Raw genomic sequence first — 24,120 nt, 5'->3', positions numbered from 1 at the left:
TTGTGCTGAGCTTTGAATAAAATGCGGGTCTGTCTTGTTTGAGGTAGTCGAGTGGTGTTGGTTGAAGTGAAAACTAATCGTTTTCTTGACGGCAATTGAATGTCTAAACGCGCACTATTGCACGAGCCAGTATCAAAATGAAAGATTTGGTATTGGTTGTGAGGCCCCGATACGATATATACGATACGATACGATACGATACGATACGATATAGTATTAGAGACTGCCACCAGAGAAACAAATATATATATACGTTTTCTTTTTTTGTGTGCAAATTAATTATTTCTCAGCACTTCGCACTTGATAGTTCTGGACATTTTGTTTATGAACGGTTGAAAAAAAAAAAAATACTGCAAAACGTTTGCATATTTTGAGGCAACGAACGAAGGATAGCAGTTGAAATCTTGATGCAGTTCACACTTAACAGGCGTCAGTGACCAGCGAGGTACCAGTATACAGGGTGTTTATTTTTATCCTTTACAGATTTTTTATAAACAACCTTTGAGAACAGCGTAAATGTCGTTTTTGCAGTTGAGTTATACGGCCAGGCGGACATCATCTCGAAGACATTATGCAGCTACAAGGTGACTAATTAACTAAAATTCATTAATGAAATCTTTAATCAGGAGATTTCGGGCAAAAGCGAGATAGCAGAATGAGATACTATCATCGTTGAAAGCCATTCCATGTTTTAAAAATCCTGAAACACGCACGTGCGTAAAAATATCCATCCCGGAATTTTGATATGCAAATGAGCCGAAACCGAAACCGCGGCGACCAGGAACGCAAGGAGCACAGCGCTCATTTCACGTCAGAGAGCCATGTGATTTAGAGCGATGGAGATGATTGGAGTAGGTGCCGATCTACTGACCAGATAAACCGCTTTCCGGCCCAGATAAGTCTCCGTCGGCGAGGGTGATGCGCTCGTCGGGCGCGCCTTTTCGGTTTCGGCTCATTTGCCTATCAAAATTCGGGGATTGATATTTTAACACACGTGCGTGTTTCAGGATTTTAAAGACATGGAATGGCTTTCAACGAGGATAGTCTCTCATTCTGCTATCTCGCTTTTGCCCGAAATCCTCTAATGAAAGAGCTAATTAATGAATTTTAGTTAACACCTTGTAGTTGCATAATTTCTTGGAGAGGATATCCGCCTGGCCGTATAACTCAACTGCAAAAACGACATTTATGCTGTTCTCGTAGCTTTTTTTATAAAAAATCTGTAAAGGATAAAAATAAACGCCTTGTATCATACTGAATACAGCACTTCCACAACTGTCGTTTCTTTTCCGCTTCTAAAAATAGTGAGTTTTAGTATAACGTGCGCTCTCGCCTTTGCGTACGCAAGGGATAGCGTTGGTGGCTCTGCGCACGCGCAAGACATAAACACAGCTTTGCGCACTGCGCAGAACCACCAAGCTATTCCTTACGTGCGCAAAGGCGACAGCGTACGATATACTTAAACTCACTAATGAAGATAGTGGAGATCTAGACAGAAAATAAAAACTAGTAGGGTTATGTTTTTGTGATAGATACTGATGTCATTCATTTGATCTGTGGTGTAGATATGTGAACAAAATTGCCTGGGGCGACTCTAAATGTGTCGTGGAAAACTAACACTATTCCTTGCGATAAGGTGTTCGCTCACTGATTCCAAGGTTGAGTGTCCGTACTTGACCGAGGGCGCCAACAAGTTTATGGCATGTTACAAGTGGCTTAGGCACTTCGTCCTCTTCGCGGGGCGTTAACTATGGGGATCCTTGTTGTAAGAGTTCGGCACACGCCAAGGAACTCCCTGGTGGACGAAATTAATGAACGGACCAGTCGCACGGCGTCACTCATGATCGCATAGTTCTTGGCAGGGATGGGCATAAATATACATTTTTTGAGTATTTAAATATAAATACAAAATACTTTGTTGAAAGGGGTATTTAAATACTCTTCATAAATACTTTTCAACATGAGTATTTAAATACAAAATATAAATGCACTATTTAAATACCGTAACTACTACCATAAATACTGTGAGGAAAATGTCATCTGTAATTATAGAAATAACGATGATCATAACAACAAATCAGCAACGAACAATATTATTTATTTGTCGGATTATCATGTCGATTTTAATATTAGAAGTTTCTCGAAGACTGATTCTTTTAGACACCTTCTGTTCGGCCGTGCAATCGGAAATTGGCTTCGAATTCGATTCGAATGAACAAAGGCTCGTATTAAATTTGACGACGATGCTTCGTACTACAAGGTAGTCGCGTAGTCCCAACCGTTGTCCGCAACAACAGTGAAAAACTGGCATCTAAAATGTTTTGTTGCTTGCGAACACAGGGTATAACTGCGCGGCTCTCCAAACTCTGCTTTGCCCTTCTTAGCGAAAGATCAAATGTAGGGTATCTCGGGTAGTTAGGCGTATTTATAAAGTATTTACAAAAATGAATACCGAAAAATTGGTATTAAAATATAATTATAAATACATTTTTCGAGTCTTTATTTAAATACAAAATATAAATACATGTATATATATTTTAAGTACTATTTTAATTACAATGTATTTAAATACTGCCCATCCCTGGTTCTTGGTTACTTAGTTCATAGCTACTTTTGCGCGTAAATTTGAGATTATTGTCGTTTCCCCATTGACATCATTGAGTATGTGATGATGTAGTTGTCTTATACGTTCTAATGGGTTCAGTCCGTGGACGTCGAGGCATGCAGCCTGTGGCGTCACTGAATGAATGCTGCGAACGAAAGCAACCTCGGAACTGCGCTGACCCTCAAGACTTCATCTTGCTGTCTCTATTTCTGTTTTCTACCTTCCCCTATTTCTTTTTTCCCCTTCCATCTCGCCTTCGTAAGGCAAATTAGGACAACAACAACAATGGTATTGTCACATATGGCAGCTTGCGATAACTAGTCCAGTCGAGCTCGTAATCCACGAACTTCCACATAGTTGTTCTCCGATCACATTGCTGCGTGCCTAATATGCGTAGCACCATTATTCTTGAACAGTAATTTTCGTGTTATTCGTTCGTAAGAGAACTTTTCGAACTGTGTTATTTCCGACCTGCGCTTCCGTCGATTCATTAATTAACCTACTTGTGCCGGATTAAAAAGACAAAAAAAAAAAAAAAAACGTACTCTGCGTTTGTGTGTTTGCTTCGGAGTACCAGGCGTCGCAAAACAGAAGAGCCGACAGGAAAGTGGTCCAGCGGAAATAACCTTTCTTTGTCGTGCGGCACTTCGCTTTAATCGCGTTCTGGTTACTCACCACACCAACACAGAAAATTAGAAACTAAATGCACATGCCAACTCTCAGCCAACTCATTGTTGTACCAAAACATTTCCTTTTTTTTTTCTTTTTCTTCTCTTCATCTTGCGTACTCTATACGTTTTGCATAGCTAGTAGTTTCATTAGTAGAAGTTCACGTCGCTGCGCTTAACGTCCAAATGGGGGCGAACCTTAATTAATATTCGAGATATCAAATCGCGGTACGGAACATACCGGTGCTTGCTGTTTCGTATAACTGAGCCTGGCAATAATTAATCAGAGCCTTCATTTCTGTCAGCGGATGGGGGTCTTCATTCGATAAGGTGTTGACTCACAAACAAGCTGTTTTTCTGTTCCAATACAAAAAAAAAGCGCCTGTTAGAAAAAAAAGCAATGAAAGAAAACGGAGATTACAGTTGCGACGGTCCTCGTATATTGATTATGAAAGGCGGCAAAGTTATTATTTGCGCGCGAAGGGGAAAAAAAAAAAGTGCCGGGATGAAAATGTGATACTGCAAGAAGGAATAAACAGAGTGGATTAGCGTTGACTGTATAGCATTGTGACCGCATGGTGGCGCAGTCGGTGTTAACAGGGCTGTCATTTTTATCGGTCCAGGCAGCAACATCCTTTGCATGTCGACTGTTTTTGTGGCTTGGGTTTGTTTCCTGTTACGGTCTCTTTGTAAAAGAAAAATTACATTAAGACCCGGGTAGATAGTGACATATGGCTGAGTAAACACGGCACATTTATCAGTGAATGACACTCGCCGATTCGATATTAAGCGGTTTCTTGCGAGAAGTTCCTACCTCTGCTTTGGCGCCTAATTAAGAAAAACTTGGGCGTACGTAGGGTGTAGGGCCGCACGCCGGTTGGGGACGTATGTAAAAAAAAATATATTAAAAAAACCGGGGGGAAAACGAGCGGTGTATCGGCGAAGAAACAACATACGCAAGGCATGATTGGGTAGTGGTTTGAAATTAATTAACATCGGCTGAGAATAATTATGTGTGGAAATCGTCTTACATGTCATTAGGCGCGCAGCTTCTGGGCGCCATGTTTAGCTGAACTCGTGTATTTGACTCATTCTGTTTTACATACGCGTTCTAGAGCAGACGTTATGTTTAGAGAGCCAACAATTTTGTTTGAAACTGCGTTATTGTCAAATTTCTGGGGAGCAACTCGGAATGTCGTAATAGTCACCGAGCTCTCCAGATGGCGCGAAAAACATCATTGTCATCATTCTTGTCCAATCGCCACTGCGACCTGCGACTTCACTCGTTACGATTTCAATCCGCTTCGACTTCCATAATTTTTACTGACCAGTGATAATTTCATCGTACCGCGTACTGCTACTGAAACAACTGACACATGAAAGTTTCGTCACGGAAATTGCGCATGGCAGTCAGTCGTTGTGATTGGACGCGCTTGGAACAAGGAGCCATGTGATTGACAGCATAGATCGAGAAGTTACACGTCAAAAAGAACTCGTTACGAGTTAAGTTACCTTGTGAAAAATGTAACTAAGTTAATAACGAAGTTCTTCAGCATGAAATGTAACTCGCAGTTACGGAGTTACTTTAAAAAAAAAAAGAACGGGTTACTTCCAAGTTACTTCGGACACAAAATAGCACTACACAGGTGCAGCGCGCCTGAGCAGTTGAGCTAGACCTTGAGTTGTTTTCATTTATGTCCAACAGTTCGAACGCTTTGCATCTTAGTCCCTGTGTGCGCACAATGGTTCAGCTTCATTTCAATGGCGGCGGTTCTTACTTCCTCAATAGAATGCTGTCATTGAGTGAATATCACGTTTTATGGCATAAAATGCCATGAAAGAACCGGAGAGAAAGCAAGAAAGCATGTGGATGTGACTCATGTGAGTGAAAAGCGAATTAAAAGTAACTTGGAACTTAGCTTAAGGTACTTTGACAAAGTTACCTGAAAAAGAAACGAGTTGCTCTGAAAGTTACCAGGGCGCAAAAGTACCGAGTTAAGTTTCAAGTTAAAAAAAAAGAACTTAGTTACAGTAACGAGATACTTGTAACCAGTTACCTCGAACTCTGATTGACAGGTTGCACCTCGACTCGCAGGAGAAATCGCTCCTGTAGCGATCGGCTGTGCAACTCCTGAAACTCGGGTTGCGCCGGTTGCGCAACCAGAGCTTCGCCGTTCACACGGTACAACCGGGTTGCGCGCAACTAAAGTTGCGTCGTGTCAATCGATCCTTAATATCTCGATGTGCATGATGCGCGAAGCACTATAGTGCTCAACACTTGTAGAATAACGCCGGTTCCTCCGTCTATAGTAACATCGCACCATCGTACGACCGATATCGATCACATATATTTAATTAACTTTCGCTATAAACAAAGAATGTTCCTTCCCTGAAAGAGTTTTCTTGTTGTAATTCATTTTTTTAATGCATGCGTGTGTTGCTCTAAACTCCTTGTCTATGATCTCCAAAGGGCGCAAATAACGTCAATAACATTCTCTATGTGCCACACACACCGTCTTGGGGGATCAACAAAACAGCTTATGCAAATTTGCGAGACACTATTAGACCACCCACGAGCTTAATGCACAACTTTTGTTAATAAGTTTTATCGCTCTTAGTAGGTTGGAATATTGATTAGAAAGTATTGTGTGTCTGTCCCCCATCTTGTCTTTGAAGGCCTGCTAGGTGATCCAGATGACTTTCGAGAATGAAGTATGGGCGATTTTTAGTTTTTTTTGCTATCTATAGCGATACCTTTGCACGACAGAGAAGGGGAAGTTGAAGTAATGAAGAATAAATAAAACGTTGAAGTTTTTATTGTGAGCCGACCTGCGTCGATTGTGATGTAGGTTTGAGAATCAGAAACGAAATTTGGATAATGGATGATCACGCTTGGCTCAATCTTTGGTCGCGAGGAAAGTCCTGCTTATCACACTTTGTTGCTCTTGCTGCATCGCTAGCTATATATTGCGCGAGCAGGAGTCGCTATCGAACTGTTTTACATAAGTGCCGTGGAAGAAAACGCTACGCAGCCAATGGAGTTTTTCGCTATCTGCTTTCTATCATGTTTCTACGTTGGATACGGTATCTCCTTGTGGTGGTGGTGGTGATAGGGCTTGCCGTTGTCGGCCTCACGTATGTAGGCACGTATTGTGGTGGTGTTTGCCTCACTGCATCGCCGTTTCTACGAATCGGGAAAAGAGTAGTTGCTTGAAAGAAGTATGTTACTTAATACAGGAAAATGTATCGACCTCGGTAATCGGTTGTCAAACACATCACACAGCTGAGTATATATCCTCAGTAGTAGCGGGCCACAGTTTGAATGAACAGTCGCAGCTCCTGCAGCCAGCAAATCAGCCTATACTCTCTGGTAGACCTGCTGTATGAGGGGAATTTTAGATTCAGTTCTTTATTTTTGCTGTCTTTTCTTAGCTGCTCTATCTGTGGGTCGTACGTACTTAGGCGTTCACACATACGACGTTAGAGAAGAGCTAATGATAATGATGATACGTATAGCCTTGCGTTGCGCAACAACTGTAGGGTCATCAGCGACGCCACAGCGCGTCGCCCACCTGAGCAAACTTCAACGTGTGTATCTTTAACAAAGTGTCGTCCTCGCGGAGGACGACATGTCTAAGCAACTTGCACCGTGCCACCAAGTTGCTGGCGTTCTCGGTCAGGATCGGACCGCCGCAACTTTTGGGATCAGTAGGAAGAACGGAAGAAGTAATGGAATATATTGTTGGCGCAGAAAATTGGCCACATGCAACCACATGTAACCCGTCCTATACAATCGCAGCATCAACATGTTTGCAGGAATGGTCCTTGTAAGGACCATGCGCACAAACATTGGTTCTACGCAAGTTTGACGACCACGCACGTTCCAGCCAAATGAGTCGGTGATACAGCCATGATCCAAACTGCTAATTATGATCCACAGAGGAATCGCCATGATCAGGATTGGTCGCGTGGAAGCCAGTGATATCTCTTCCACCGTCGGTTCTAATGGGTGTCTAACTCCCTCATTAAGGAACAACGATAACGGCCGTGCAAAGACGATATTCTCGCGGTAAGAAAATAATTGCCCGGCGCACAGATTCGTGGACGTCTTACATAGAGATGCTCGATCCGAGTTATGAAATGTATCCGAAAAACGGAACACGTGAGGAGGAAAAAATGAATCCAACTCTTCTTCGGTGCTGGACATATTACTGAGCTTCGACGAAGTGCGTTTTCCTTTCTCTGTTCCCTTGCCTCTATATACTTATCTGAATGAGTAATGCAGGGATTAGGCCAAGTAATATGCGTGACAGCTGGGGTGTTCGCATCGAGTATACAATGCTAGGTGACCGAAAGTGAGGCCTATATCTATGACTCAGATGTCGCTAACGTAACGTATGCACGGTAGTCGGTCGTGCCCAGAGGCTACTGGAGCGCGCTGTTGTTGGTTTTGTCTCAGTACCGTGCGTAGCAACGGTATATACTGTGGGCACTGTCGACCAGGTTGAGCGTTAAACCAGGAATCACAGTCTGCACATGGGAAACTTGTTTGAACGATTTCGTGTGTCTGAGGAAAAACGGACAAGAGAAATATATAACGCAGTAATTGTTATATATGGTCTCGGCTAAATAGAATATTCAGTACTATCGACCATATATTCAATGACGAGAATATTCAATGTACAATCTACTATACAATATGTCTTATAATTGCAATCGCTCAAGGTACTCCCTTTATTGCATTTTACCACCGCGATCTCTTGACCGCTGGTGAGCAAAGGTGATGGATTTCGTCGAGCAAAACGAAACGAAAGTTCATTCCGCTACAAGACAACGTGCGAATCTCATGTCTCGAAACATGTTTCTCCCATAAAGCGGGCGCCTCTTGTCGTCTTGGCGAAATTGTATCTCTCGAAAAGTACTCGCTCCTCTCCACTTCGCTGGTGTAGCAAGTAATAGTTGCTATTCGAGCGGAACACTTTATTTTTGTTGCTCCTGGCGCTCCCCAGCCAGTTTCGGCGGTTGTTTTTGAGTTGACGGACTGGGTGCGGTTGGCCAAAGTGGTTGTGAAATCGAAGCTTTATCGCATGTCGTGCGGCGTATTAACGCCTCGTCTAGTCGACTTGATATATGGTGGCCTGAAATGATGCCGCGCGCTACATATGTGACGGGGCATTTGTCTATTTAGGGTCCTCTTGGTTGCACTCTCCTGAGTACAGAGTTATCTGCTCCTACCTGGGTTGGACTGAGTGTGGACAAAGTTGGCGGTGAATCACCCCATCTCATTGTCACGATTTCTGCTGTTGTTGTGCAGTTGGCTCTTTAAAAGTACTAATTATCCAAAACAGGCAAGAGCTATTTATAGGAGGCCGGCTGTAGCGCATGAGAGGCGTCGAATCATTCATGCGTATTGGGAACTCGTATGAGTGATATTTACATTTGCAATTGAATGCAAAGTTGACTATGTTTTTTGAAAAGCTATGCAGCGCTTGTATTTTCTGAAGCAATCTCTGAAGCATGCAACCCATAAAGTCAAACTCACCGCATAGAAAACGTTAATTCTGCCTATCTTGGATTATACTAGTGCAGTATGGTAATCACTGGAAAACTCGAGATGGTCGAATGTAAAGCAGCGCGTTTTATTCTAAATGACTATAGAATTACAACGTCGGCAACGGGTTTACTTCAAGCACTTGGTATTGGACTATTGACAGACAAATTCCGTAGCAACCGACTTAAGTTACTTTATTCAATCCTAAATGGACAGTCTGGGACATCCAAGCCAGATTGCTTACGCCGTGATGCTTCTTTGCTACCCAGAGGGAGGCACAACAAAACAAAGGCGCTTACTGATCCCAAGGTTGCGAGCTCAAGCCCGGTCGAAGACGCCAGCGGCTTGGTGGAAGGGTACAAGTTGCTTTGACACGCCGGTTTCCGGAGGCACGTTCAACACGGTATGACGTGTGTTGAGCTGTCGGCGCACGTTAAAGAACCCCAGTTGGGCAAAATTAATCCACAGACCAACCACTGTGGCTTCGCTCACGATCACATTGTCTCGCGACGTAAAGCCACGAATGATATTATAAAGAAAGTATAGTTATGGTACGCGTTCCTGCAGCCCACTTTGCAGAATGCAGAAGGGGTACTGCTTCTTGTGCCTAAAGAGGACACAGCCGCAAAGTTTAAGATCAGGTGTACTGTAGGTTTCGTAATTAGTGTTCGCCAGTAGTTCGTGCCGTGCCGCGTATTTAGAAGTTGGGAAGTTTTTCGATGCTGAAAGTTGGGTCACAAGTGTCATGTTTGACTGGTAATTTTTTTTCCAGTGATCTCTTTGTTTCTTCTTCCTCTCTTTTTGCTGCCGCTATGGTGTTTTTCTCTAAAAATGGTCTTGCTTGCACGTTGCCATCTTGTCTTATGGCACCACGCCGCGGCATGTTATGTCTTTCGCCGCTCTATTTTCGTCGGGCGTGACACAAGCTGACTGATTCAATACCTTCTGTTTCAGGCAAAGCCGATGAAGAACTGGAGGAACTGGCCGCATCGTTGCAACTACCTTGTGATGTGCTAACACTGAAAGAGGGCGCAGAGCCCTCAGCGGATGTCACCGTGTTCGCCAAGGTCTCGCTTCGGGATGGCACACTCTTTGGACCGTACGCCGCCTCCCTGGTGTCAAGTTTTGTCGATGGCGCTGCCCATATCGCGGTGAGTAGTTGTTAAAAAATCGCCTAGCGACACAGTACAACCTATTGGTCGGTAATGATGGCACCAAATTGCACCAATTTGCACGACACAACTGTGCTGCAGGAATACGTATGCTGGTGTTAAAGTGTCAGTTAACTCGGCGTAGCTGTGTAACAATTACGAACAGCCGCCGTCATTAACCGCAACAAGTGAGCGCACGGCCTGCGAAGATGAGCATGGCCGGCGCGCATCAGCACAGACGGTGGTGAGGGTTGTAGGTGCGACAACCGCCCAACCGAGGATGCCGAGCAGCTGTCGTACGTGCGTCGTATGTCTCGAATATACTCCGAGACCGCGGCCGTGCCGGGACATGTAAAGTCCTACAGGTCGACTCCGCCCACAAATCTAAAGACGTCTTTGACTGGCTTAGGCGGTCGAGTGACGCCTCCGGGTCACAACTTAGTGCGCCCACATGCGTCAAACTATTTCTTGCACACATCCCAGTAAACCACAAACATCCCAGTGATATCGTGTGATATCGTGACCATGTGATATCGTGACGTGGATGTTCGGATTTCCGATGGACATTCGCAGAGCGCCCATAGACGTCTTTTGTACATCCAAGCGACTAGGAAAAGTCCAGTCTTTACCACATCACAGGAACGTCCCAACTCAATGTTTGGACGTTCAGGGGATATTACCAAACGTAACAATATTATCAATGTGATGTTAATTTATTGATTTTAATGGACGCTATTAACTGAACCAGAACTGTAGAGAGTGGCCACCACATATTTCGTTTCCTGTTTCTCCTTTTCTGATAACCCAATAAACCACAAATATCACAGTTGTGCCATAGAGCACGGCTGTTGAAAACTAAAACAAACAAACAAACAAACAAACAAACAAACAAACAAACAAACAGGATAGTAGAAAAGCTCCCAGTTCAAAAAGCTGACTTCGAAAGGTACCAGCATTCCCCTTTCAAAGAGAAAACAGATATTATGCTATTTCCATATCAAAATTCGGGGATGGATATCTTAACGCAGGTGCGTGTTTCAGGATTTTTTAAACGTGGAATGGCTTTCAAGTAGAATAGTCTCTCATTCTGCTATCCCGCTTTTGCCTGATATCCCCTAATTAAATAGTTTATTAATGAATGTTAGGTAATCAGTCATCTTGTAGTTGCGTACTTTCTTCGAGAAGATGTCAGCCTAGCCGTAGACTTCAACTGCAAAAACGACATCTATGCTGCTCTCATGGCTTTTTAATAAAAAATATTTAATGGATAAAAAAAAACACCCTGTGTATTGTATGTCGCGCGAGCTTCACAAATTCGAGGGTACTGCTCGCCTATGACACAAAATGAAGGGTGAGCTGTCTTAGTTTAATTCGGTTATGCACAAAAGCAACAGTCAAGTGAGGAGGTGCTTGGAGTATTATCTCTCCATCAAGGCAACGTCTGTGTTTCTTACTACTCTTGGTCTGAGACATTCAGTGGGTCCATCGAAAGTCAAATTTGAGAGTGCCACACAATTCGGCATCTCTGTCTCTTTCGAAATAAATGCTACATGTAACATAGACAGTCATCTTTTCGGAGGGAGCGAAATCTTACACGGGACTGCCATTTGTTTCTGCCCAATGTCATTCAGCCCCTGTGTGGCACGTACCTTTTTTGTTCGTGATGGGATCACCTCAGAATATCCAAACCTCGATGTCCCCAGAAGATTCTCACTGGGACGTACAGGGGATATCCAGAATTTGATATTTCCAACAACTAAGCAAAATATTTTGAGGAGACAGATTTGATGTCCATGTGAGATTCATAGGACGTTGTTACATTTGTGACATCTGCGACATAGTTTGGATCGCATCACGGATGTCTGTGGGACGTACATACGATGTTTTGACGTCTGCGACACATTTCGGACGTCTCCAGGATATTCGTGGTTTACTGGGACTGCTCATGTTGCGAAAATACCCGTCGACATTTTGCACGCATTCAATGCAAACACGTCAAATATTCGCGCTAACAAAGCGTGTCAATCGGCTACCCCATCTGCCTGCCTCAGCTCTTATGTTGTCTCGGAGTTAGTGTTGGGGAATCCCGAGTCATTTTTTCTATCTTGGGATTTCGGGATTGAGATAAAGCCTAGACAGGGCGCATACACAACATTTTGTGCAGTAATAACTCTGACGTGTCCTGCATGCGCATACGTTTCGAATGCGCGGAGCAAGAGATAAAGCTGACAACAGATCCGCTCGCCTTATCGATTATTTCAACTTTTGTTGTCGCACCGCGGAATAACCCCGGCCATATGTGGTGCACAGGTGACAACAGGTGCAGTAAGCGTAGCAAGAAGTAGGATGTAGAGTTTAATTAGGGGGGTAGCCTCGTTGAACACCCAAGAAAAAAAATAATAAACACCATGATGTAGTCACTGCCAGTCTGAGTGTGAAGAGCAGTGTTTTAGGCCACTCACTTATGACTGCACTTCGTAAGTGAAACATGAGCTCGATTTTCTCTGCGTAATTCCCGTTACAGTCAATTTCACTGTCAATCAATCAATCATTTTACAATCAATCGCACAGTCTGTAGTGATTACCGCGAGATACGGGATTCTGTTAACAGAGTGCAACTCGTGCGATGTTGGGTTTCACTGATCGCTTCGTTAACAGGTGCATGATGCTGAAGGAAGGCTGCTTTACCTGCGGTTAAAAGAAGCAGCGGGAAGTTGGCTGAAAGCGATTCGATTGGTTGACAAACAAGATGGAGCGAACGCCGCCCTCTGCCTGGAAGGTAATATCACATGTTGTTCATCTTCAGACGAGAGTTTAAAGAACTGAAATTATCTGAGCAAAACACTGCTCGTAATGAGATGTGCACTGTGTTACGGCTAATATGCGACCGACATGTCGTGGACACTAAGTGTGTCCTGCACCAGAAGAATTCCATGTACCTGATGGAGGCGATGTGGTTTAGTACAATTCTGAAGTTACTGCTGCCAATGTGACCTACGTTCCTATTGGATCCCACTCAATGCTTGCGGTTAGAGTGAAACAGCCTGGCACATTCAATTTACAATATTACATCCATTTGCTAAAACATGTGAATCGAACACTTCATGTGCCTATTAAAATATGTTGTATTTGGTAATATAGGCCGCAGGGTCGTGCATTTCGGAGGTTACATGACCCGAGAGCGTAGGCATAGACATTCACTAACCGCTGGTGTTAATGCCGACTGCTTACACACCTTGTTTGTTGGTTTGCTAGCTATACGTTACTGGACAGGTTACGTGCTGCGCTCCAGACATCCATTAGTAGGCGGAACTGATCACTGGCTCACTTCTACGCAGGTGGTGAAGTGTGGTGTAATCTGACAAGAGATGTCCCCGAAGACTCAGAGCTACTTGCCTTCTTCAAGTTCTCCATCCACACCAGCACTACGCAGAATGGTGTGACTAGCCACGAGGACAAGGAAGCGATCGACTCGACTCGTTATGAGGGGATAAAACGCTGCCCTGAGGAAACGCAGCATGGAGGCGGCGACTGCGACTTAGGAAAAGCGGGAAGTAGTGAGAATGCCCAAGAGGAGGGAACATTGGGGCAGTGCAATGGGTCTGTTACGTCAGTTCGCCACGGCGCTGGATCATGCCATGACAGTGACGACGCCACCCAGAGATCAGGCACTGTAATGTCTCCCAGGTAGTCTTTTTCATCCCTCGCAACTCTACTGTTGCATGCAAGAATGAGAAGTCATGCACGACCCGCAACTATATGTTAGGTAACGTGCACATATTAAAGGAGCAATGAGGTGACATTTAACACGGCTCGAAACTCTATCTGAATTCGTCAAGCCGTCCATCAGGAGTCTCCATGCAAAATATTTTCGCAGTGCAGTGTATTGTGACTGCAGAATCAAATTTACAAAAACAGTCGAGAAAGCAACTGCGGATGGCCTCCGCGATCCTCGCGTGGCGTCGGAAGTCCCCGTGCTTTTCTTCTTTCTTTCTTTCTCTCTTTCTTTTTCTCTTTCTTTCTTTCTTTCTTCCTTCTCACCTCTCGCGCTGCGTAATGGGCCTGTTGCACTAAAGTTTCGTCCGGCGACCGCAGCGCCAACTATCCTCCTCTAATGTACAGCGCCCTTACTAGACGGTCGTGTCCGGCTTACCGCCGTACCCTGAACATAATCTCTTTTGTGGAAATCCTTGCGCCACGATTTTTCAGAGACGCAGTGCAGGTGATACATGCCTGTGTAATGAAAAACCTCTGGCTACGCGACCACAAATGGCGCTGCAGAATACGGTTCGGAGTGCCCCAAACGTCGTGAAACAGCCCCTCACGAGAAGACAGGTTCGATGTTATATTTTTGCTGTGGTGGGTAAGAAGCGGGAAAAACGCGTCCGATGATAGGCTGATAAAGCTGATAGTGTTCACCACTTTGCCACCACCAGCATGCTTTGCGCGGTGGCGTTACGTAGTTAATGACGTAGGGGCGCAGGTCGTCTATACCCGCTTGAGCTGCTCCGGTCTACGTCACAAGTCACATGCCAGAGAAACAGGGCTACGTCACGATGTATCCTCCTCCCCTCATTCTCCGATACGCTCTTCGCAAGAGTGGAGGATTTTTTAATGGTGTGCGGAACAGAGGCGTTGCGAGCGAGCGAGCGCTGCAGCTCGCCTGTGATCGTCGTTGTCTCGCAGGAGCTCATTGTATTTGCTGCAGAACACGCCGCAGCCAACAAAACATAGCAAAATTATTGAAGGTTACCTCAGTGCTCCTTTAAATCTTGCTGATAGCTGCCTTCTGTGGGGACCCTTTCCCTTTTTCTCTTTCTCCCCCACCATATTAATAGCACAGTACGGAGCCCTGAATCCCATTCACCTAAATAGCGATTCAAGTACCGTGCCTGCGGCATACTTGAACATTTCGATTAAAGCGACACTAAACAGATCGCCAAACATTCGCTAGTTATCATGCACCATGAAAGAAGTTGGCTCACAATACCTATTTGTTAATTTCTGGGGAGCGTATTTACCAAGAAACAATGCCATTCAAAAAGCACAATGAGCGCGAGTCTGTCATTCTTCTTGGGACGAAGGTACGTGATGTGTAGCAACGCTGCATTCTAGGCACTGGAGGTCGAGGACATTTCGGACTCGTAGCCAATGATGGGCCCCGTTGAGATAAGCTGCGACACGAGGGGAGCACTGATTGTGGGTACATCGCGGTGACCTCGCGGAGCAATGCAGCGGTGAAAACATAGTGCGCACATGAAATGGAACATTGCCGACACGGTACGGTTTGAACGTGCCATCTTGGGCCTATTAAGTGGAAATATGTCTAGAATTTACCTCACTTCCTGACACCACAATGGATTAAGGTATGAGTCTCCGGTATCCTGACTGGTTGACAAGACACGAGGTCAAAATGACGTGTGGCTATTTTCGACAGGGTAAGGCACGAACACGAAAGAGTGCAGGAGAAATAACGAAATTTTAATTTTTTCGCCGTCTGGATTTTTTAGCTAGCATTAGAGAACAAATCAAAGTGTAATGTGAACTATAAATACAGGTTTTATTTTATTTTGCACGCAAATACGAAATATAACAAGTTTAGGTCTGTGTAACCATTTGTGCTATGCTGACGAACTAGAAAACGCATAAGGTTATTACGTGGAGATGCAAAGTTTCTGTAGTAGTAATTTTGACTGGCTGAAATATCAAATTTTCCGAGGCCTCGTATCTCTGCACATGGCTACCCACTTACGCTATTGTAGCCTGAGGGCGTGCACTGAAACGTTTGAGTAGTAGAGCGCCGATATTACGCTGTTTCAGTGTCATGCAGCCAGACAGGACTGGGACACCCCTTGATGTCAAACAAGAAGCGTCCAGTCCACCTGCCGCTCAAGGAGGTCAGTTGTCCGAAGAATCAACATGTGACGATCAAGAAGGTGAATCCACTGGAAAACTGGCTAGAGTATTAAAGAAATTTGAATATGTCAACGGCTACAGTAGTCTGGCTACCTGTACTGTCTTGCAAGCCCCAGTTGTTCAACATGGTAAGTAAGCCTTCTGAGGCTGTACATATAAATAGAGTACTTTAACGCTATACTTACAGCACAATTTGTTATTTGGGAAACCTCCAATAGAATACGCGAAGAAATACGCGTGAAAAAAATTTTCAACGGAGGTTCTAAGCGCAATTACGAATCACGCATCACGTAACAGTGTGCTTGTCCCTTATCAAACTGGAAGTCGTATATTATCGTCTTTCGCAGTTATGAAGAAGGAAAAAATCTCTTTCAGGATGCGAGTGCACCATGTGCGGAATTCAATTCAGCAGCATGAAAACGCTGAAAGCTCACCAGACTTATTACTGTACTAGGCGATTGGAGAAAACAACCCTAGAAGGAGCCTCTTCGAGTTCAACAGACACCATTGCAGCGACTGCTTCGCCCGTATCTGGTAAGACATCCTTGTTGCATTTTCAAAGGCTGTCAATAGGGCAAGTACAGCTGCGATGTTATCACACTTCACATATGTTAGCAATCTACCCGTACTCTTGCAAATTATTAGTGGACCGTGCCCAAAGCAGTCCCAAGCTGGTGTGGGTCTGGGGACTGTACGCTTGTGTCTACGGTCAACTTATCAACAAACTCTTTAGAAAAGTCGGTATCAGGGTGTATTCTCGCTTCGAGGGACGAATCTTGCTCTGAGCGCAATTGTTAATTTGTTAAGAAAGCTTTGCATATTTTAAAAGATATACTCGCAACACACGATTACGAGGAGGTACGAAGTACCCCAGGGAAGCGAAGGTGTTCCTTCTCTCCACCACCTATTTTCGTGGCAGCTATGACGGTCACATCGCCAATGAAAATCTGAGGCGCAGTCACAACTCTTCCGCTGGTTCCCTTGGGGAATGTCTTCTGGCAAGGTGTGACATTGGGGAAGACCACGAGATTCCTCCTGAAGTTGTACCGGCTGACGATGAGACCCAAATCTAAGGGCAAGCGCTCTCCAATTGAATTCCACAGATGAAATGTACCCTATTATCAACCGTTCCAGGCAGTTACACGAGAGAGAGAGAGAGGAAGAAAAGATTACCAGGACCCCTGTTCTCTTCAAGGGAGTCTGTCCTGAACATTCTTTCTGTAGGCTAGACCAAAACCCCCATCACCAACAATGCTGGCATCACTACATAAAAGCAGATTATCTCCCTATCTGTCACGAAGGTCGGACATCTAGTAATCAGTGTACCGTCAGAATGACCAGACAGAAATCTTCTTCAGTTAAAAGAGGGTGCTGAAATACAAACAGGATACCTCTTTCCTACCTGTGGGGTGAGTTACAAACAGCCACAGATGGTATTGCTCATTAGCACTATACCAAAAATTAGTGCCATCCTCACATTCTCTCCAGGGCAGACATAGCCAGAAGAGGTTAATCTGGGGTTTACCACGCACATCTAGTAATAGGAGGTGTAGCCCTTTCCATGGAATTCCCGGATTAGGACAATACGCAAGTGAGCGCTGAAGCACCCAAAGATGCAATAATTGCTCAGGGCCACGTGATTTCAGGACCTGGACGATCTGACGCAAGCCGAAGTGCACCAACTGTGGCCGCAATCGCGTGGCATCCTTCGGGGCATGCAGAATCGCAAGAGCTGTTGCAGCAGTGGAAGATCCAAGAGTGTTAAATGTTGCTGTGAATCCAAGAAACTGTTACGTTTGTGTATCCTTGATGGGTTCCGATCGTCATTCACGCGCTACAGCATTCCTTGTCTTCGTCGTCGTCTTCCAGTGTCCCAAAACTACCAGCTAAAATCACATATACTACAGACACATTCCTCGGTTTAACTCGTGCTCCTTCACACTGGAGCTGTTCGGTGCACCACTCTAAGGGATTTCCTTCTCAGCGAGCTGATTCACAATTAACGAATGCCCAGCAACCGAAGGCAACAAAATTTCTCGCTGAGGTGGCTAGACATCGGCCAAGGCCACGGCTAACAGTTCTTTTGCTCCATCTCACAAATGATGTACGAGAAGTGTTCCACAACACAGGCGAGAAACCCAACCCAGTCGTGACAGCCAAGGACGAGCGACTAACTGCTCGTAGTTTTAGTTGCCTAGAACTGAATTGTGTAATTAGTACTAAAGCAGCTCCCCGACGTAGAAGTGTTTTCAACAGTGATGGACACTAAGGAATGCTACTCCTCGATGGACACTGACGAATGGAATTCCACTGAAGTCCTAGAGTAGTAGTATATAGTAGCAGCAGTAGTAGTATTCTAGAGTAGAGTAACCCTGATGATGGGTAATGCTGATTGTGCTGTGTGTTATAACTGTGTAAAGGCCTTTGAGTAGCTGGCACTCTTCCAGAGTACCCACCTCTCCATTTTTTCAATCATCTCATCTAGAGTATTTGTACTCTGCATCTACAATTCGTCCGTGGAACTGCAATGGTCTGCAAAACAACTCTCATGACTTTCGAATGTCTGTTTTCAGACATCGGATCCGATCTTTCCTCTCAACAATGCGCGAGTGGATATTTTCAGGCACAGAAGTTCCGTCACATGCCGCTTTTAAAAGCACACCGGTTTCATACAGCGATGCTGTGCGTAAGAAATATTTCAAGCACGCTTCTTAATGCATCATGAGACGACAGCGTAGAGTACGCGATGCACAACCTTGGTTGACAGTATGCTCGAACACTCGCCATGGCTAGTGTCTCTGTAGACTATTCAGTCCGCACCGCGGAAACGAGTTCAGTAATACTTTTTTTTTAACTTTCTTATGTGATGACTTTAACACCCTAGGGAACGCATGGGATAGCCAAAATGCCGACACATGACGAAATGCATAGAGGACTTCCAAGCCATCTCACAAAATGACGGTTCCCCAACATCTTCTTCCGCGGACCGTCGTATTCAAGCTCTTTAGATGTTACAGTCTGCAACGCCTGCCACAATGCTACATTCGATGACCGATGTGAACCCAGTGTGTAGTGGCCACCTGTTCATGTGCTGATGCTCCTGCTTTCCCTAGGATGCAGGGACTGCCTAGAATAAAGAAGCCCAGAGGCTGGCGCCTGTTCAACACTACGGTTGAGGAATCATATCGATCTGTCACAAACCTGGTACACTGGCACTGCAAGCGTGCCTGCTCCCGCAGAGAGGTCAAACAATACTGACCAAGCACGTACGGACGTGAAGTTTGAATGACATTGGACAATACGGCGTCGTGTAGAACAGCGGTTCCACAAGTTTGTCTACCACCAAGATTACAGCAGGGTATGCAAACTACAAACCATCACTCGCATACACCGTCATCGCTTGGGTCGCCGAAGTTCAAGGTTATTCTGTCCTGTCCGACGGCCTACACATCAGCCGCAAGATATGGCAGGTCGTGAACAGCCTGTGTCGGCTCTGTCATGTCATGCAGGTGATGCCTTTCAGAGTTGCGGCGTTCCACCATATCATAACAGACACTGCAGCACGTGACAACTTTTGCCTTCTTTACACGTCGCCACCATTGTCAGTCTTGAAGAGACGATCACAAGCGGTCAACTGAAGAAATTATAATAGGAGCGCATTTGGATTGTGGAGCACAACTCCCCAACATGAAACACCTCCAAGGAACAGACAGCAATTCACGTCTATAAGAGACGAGACCTCACCGAATTTCATAACAAGCAACAGCTCCTTCGATCCTATGTCGTTGGAAGCGCTGAAATGCATTATCAGTGGATTCTGGAAAAGCGGAATTGTACCTATGATATTGAAGACATGAATAATGCAGATATTAAAACCGGGAAACTTACTAAGAGAGCGGCCGTCATTTCGGCTGTCTGTGTGAAATCATGGAAAAGATCGCACAATCTGGTTCCTCGATTCACGGACTCTATTACCTCCTGCACTAGCATAATTCAGAAAAGGATGCTGCATGATGGACTGCGTCTTAAATGTGGCAACAGAGAGTGTACGACGCGCCAAATCAAAGCCACATGTAGCACGGTGTTTCCACTGGGCGTTACTTGTAGGGCTCTTCGATGGACAGCCGACTACCTATGAGAACAAGTTAGTGTTCCTGGAAACCACAGATGGAGAGACGTGCTGCTGTACTGTTACGGTAGCGGTTCTACATGTTGGTGTCTTTGGCCCGCTTCTGTTCATTGTAATAGTGATTGCAGTACGGGACCTGCTCCCACGGGGCGCATGCCTGAGCCTGTGCCATAAACACATGTATATGGTTGTCTGAATAGCAGTGGCTAACATTACAATGCCTTCTTGAGCGATCTACCACACCAGGTTCCTCAGCTGCAGGTCCCATGCAGCTGGCAGTCTGGCGGAGACAGCGCAGGTACGATGCATGAAAAATAGAGCAGGGTCCTGATCAGCACCTGACGTTACCTCTCTGGCACCCATTGGAGGCTCACTACGAGGTTGTTGTTTTGTTTACATCGCCAGATGCTGGCGTACCATATTCTTGTACTATAAAATATATGGTTAACCTCAAAACAGGTATTAGACAATTCTCGCAAGGAGTATCTAACTGTGCCTCGGCGTTCCTAAGTTGACCTTAAATGCTCTTGCTATGGCGGGAGTCAAAGAGGATGAATGAGTCGCTTGGGCACAACTCATCTTCATGGCCATCCCTTTACGAGACATACTACGACAACCCATACGTGTTCATACTGCCGAGTAACCTCATTCCGAAGCGTCAGCACCTGACGCGTCACATAGTATCAACATGGGTCCTGCAAGAATGTGATGTTCACGTCGACGTCCTCGTCTTCCAGTTGAAAATAATACAGTGAACCCTCGTTATTATGACCATGGTCGTTCCCGAAACTTTTGGTCATAATGCGGAATTGTCATATTAACGGGGGGATTTGCAGAGGTTTCACTGCATTGTTCCCCAGGAGTATGGTCGTGTATGGGCGTATGTATGACGAGATAACCTTTTGCCAGGTGCCATTTTCATTGATTATGGGCCTGAAAGGGTGAAGTGGCTTATGGTCCTTCACCACAAACTTAACCGAGAAGGTGTTGTGCTTAATCTTTTTCACCTGGTTAATGGTAGATTGTTTGAAATTATGCGAGCAGAGGAGGGCAAGTACCTTGCTCTTACGTTCTTTCAGATCGCCGTCATAGGGTTTGAGAACAGAGGTTAACGTCTCAAGGCCCTTCTGTCCGAAGGTGGCGGTAGGGAGAACATAGAACTTCGAAGATTTGTCAGTTTCCAATAGGGTGGCTTGATTACGTTGGAGATCAGAAAGGGTGCGTCTTTGCCAGGAGCGACGTGGGAACAGGGGAAGATCATCGATGGTGTAAGCGTTGGCAACTCTTCTCAGGAGATTCTGGATGATGGGGTGTCTTGGCTCACCAGGTTGAGAAAGGTTGGAACCGGCCTTGTGCAGGACTGAGGCCAAGTCTAGTCTGGAAGGAGGAACATGCACAGCAAACTTGGGTCCATTGGAAAGAAGGGAAATCGTTTTTTTTCCGAGAGAGGAACACTGGAGTGGTTGAGCAACTAAGTTTCTTTTTCCGGCCTGGCTTGAGTGGTTGCACGGTTCGAAGAATAGAAGCGGTTGTAAGCAGAACGTAATGTCCACCAAGAGCGTTGAAATTGTGCCTGCGAGCGACAGGACCAAACAAGAAAAGCTGGGGACTTGCGGTAATCATCACCATGGTTTAAGGACCACAACCGATTTAAGGACCACAACCAAAGGCAGCACTAGCTGTTGAAGATCATCTCGGTGACTAGCGAGCACATTCCTCGAGGATCGTAGCAGTCTTTTCTTGTAGGACCAAGGAAGGCAATTGTGAAAAAGGGGGCAAAGATGTCCGGGGGTGCAAATTTCTTCCGAAGAGCGAAGCCAAGTAGATAGAGGTTGGCATCCAAGTTGGTCAGAATATAACCCAGGTGATAGGCTGTGCGCTTGGCTTGGAGGTGGAGAGGCGCAAAAATGGGGGAAAAGCCCGGAGGCGGGGGCACGAAACTAGGTAAGCTTGCAGAGGGGTATATAGACGAAATAACGGTGAGCAGGCAAGCGAGCTGGTGAAGGTTCGACGAAGGCATACCTTGTGTGGCATACTTCTTCGTGTGTTATCGTTCCCTCAAGCTCAAGGTATGCCTTCGTCGAACCTTCACCAGCTCGCTTGCCTGCTCACCGTTATTTCAAGCATTGAATTACAGCACAGGAATAGGTTCCTTGGTTCCTTGGTGTACGACGTCATAGTCGTAAGAGTCTTCAGCAGCAGCACGAGAACATGACATTTCAGTGGGTCCCTGGTCAGTGCGACGTACCCTGAAACGATGTCGCGGACACCGCCACACGTCGTGCCCACCTGAAGGAAGGGCTGTCTAGACTTGCGGATTGTCGCGCCGGACACGCTACGTTTGATTTAATAAAGACTATGCAAAAAAGACGACCGGTGTACTCGTGGAACTGATATGTCAAGTGCAGTCGCTCATTCCGTGCAAGTCAAAATCAAGGCTACCGATGTTTCGATTAAAAAGAATTAAATTTCGATGTTTCGAGAAGGCATGTTTTCTTACAAAATGGATCTTCTCCTATACAGATGTCCCTTTGCGACCCATGCACAGGGCAGGTGAGAAAAATTACGGGCCCCGGGGATGAGTCCTGCCCGGGCCCCCTCCTCACGTCTCCTGATGCTAGCAACCGTCGGGTCTTGGGTCACGCGGGACCCTGATGTGGCTGGGCCCTGGGGCTCCCCCGGATGACTCCGCACCCCTCTCGCCCGCCCTGCCCGTACACGTTTGAGTACGGCCTTGGTACTGTATTTGAGTTACGATTGCTTATAACGGGCATCGTCTTGCGCCAGTCGGGCCAGTCGGGCATGTCTTGCGCTGCGGCAATCCGAATCGGAACCTTCTCTTTCGGCAATCTCTCACTTTCTGTGCAGATGCCTTCTGCATCGGGTATAGTACACAACCGTACCTATCAACCTATAGGCACGACAGGCGCATTCTGGATAAACCAGTATCTGCAGACCTTTTGTCTCACAACAAAGCCTGATTCGTAGTACTGCTATACGAATCATCCGATATTTACGGTGTTAGCGGAGCTCACTAGGGCTGCTGTAAGAACCTCCGTGAGGCACATCGTTCAGATCGCCAACTCACCGCCGATGCATAGATCATACTACGTGTCCCAGGCTGAGTGTTGTCATCCAGGGCACAGTGCGTGACACGCTTGCTAAAGGCATCAACCAGACTAGCCCATGGCCATCCGCGCATCGACGATACAGTGGACATCACACAGTCTACATGGTGCTCGGCATTTCTCTTCTGTGGATCCTGGGTTCGGCTATTGGCAGATTTCTGTTGACGAGAAAACTGCTGTTGTGACTCCTGATGAACTATGCGGGTTCGGTGTCATGCCCTTCGGTCTGTGTAACGTCCCCGTTACCTTTCTGCGAATGATGGGCATGCTCTTTCCCGCTTTTCGATGGACCATCTGTCTTTGTTGCCTTGATGTGGTTGTGTTCTCTTCAAACATTGATGGATGCATGCAGCGTCTTATGCCTACTTCACACTGTTGCATCTTCACGCGTTACGGAGGCGGCGCGGCACGGTTGTCATGGCAACGAAGTACGACAAACCGAGAAGCACACGCACTGCAAGAGTTGGGCTCGACCAAACTGCATACGGTGCATGTTACCTCCGGCTACGCAGCTCACCAATGAGCGAAGGCGCACCGCGCAAGCGCATCACTGCCCCTTCATGGCTGACTGGAGAGTGGAGTCGTAATGTAGCAGAGTGGAGGCGTGATTGGTCAAACACAAGTGTTTTCCGTATCAAGAACGCATGCGTCTGAACCGCGTGTCGTGCGACAACCGCATCCGCACTCCTCGATGCGTACCGTACGCGCAACGGAGAGAAGTTGCGGTCTGTCTCTTCAGTGTTGCTTGAGTGTTTCCGCACGGCTGGGCGTCAGCTGAATGCGCATTTGAAGGCCGGCAAATTAAATCTGGTCCCGTTGTTGATAAAGGTGACAGTCATCCAGATCCTGACAAAATTTGTGCTGTGAGGGCTTCCCTCGCCCTGAAAGCCTAAAATCCCTGCTAGGCAATCGTGCACCCTGTTGTATGCGGCACTGTTATGCGTTATGTACCTGTCATGTGGCAATGTTACA

The 24,120-nt window shown here is 45.8% G+C and overlaps 1 protein-coding gene across 5 annotated transcripts in view; it reads left to right on the top strand.

The window, feature by feature from the left end:
- Positions 1-24,120, top strand: part of LOC135378114 (zinc finger protein ush-like) — a 295,765-nt gene that overhangs the window by 258,739 nt on the left and 12,906 nt on the right. For all 5 annotated transcript variants that reach the window (XM_064610998.1, XM_064610995.1, XM_064610996.1 and 2 more), the window contains 5 exons: positions 9,779-9,975; positions 12,634-12,754; positions 13,314-13,662; positions 15,796-16,019; positions 16,267-16,425. In XM_064610998.1, coding sequence (XP_064467068.1) covers positions 9,779-9,975; positions 12,634-12,754; positions 13,314-13,662; positions 15,796-16,019; positions 16,267-16,425 — 1,050 coding nt within the window. The remainder of the gene's footprint in view (positions 1-9,778; positions 9,976-12,633; positions 12,755-13,313; positions 13,663-15,795; positions 16,020-16,266; positions 16,426-24,120) is intronic.

Source organism: Ornithodoros turicata, chromosome 1 (assembly GCF_037126465.1).
Source record: "Ornithodoros turicata isolate Travis chromosome 1, ASM3712646v1, whole genome shotgun sequence".
NCBI classification, from domain to species: domain Eukaryota; kingdom Metazoa; phylum Arthropoda; class Arachnida; order Ixodida; family Argasidae; genus Ornithodoros; species Ornithodoros turicata.
This window is presented reverse-complemented; position numbering and strand designations above follow the sequence as displayed.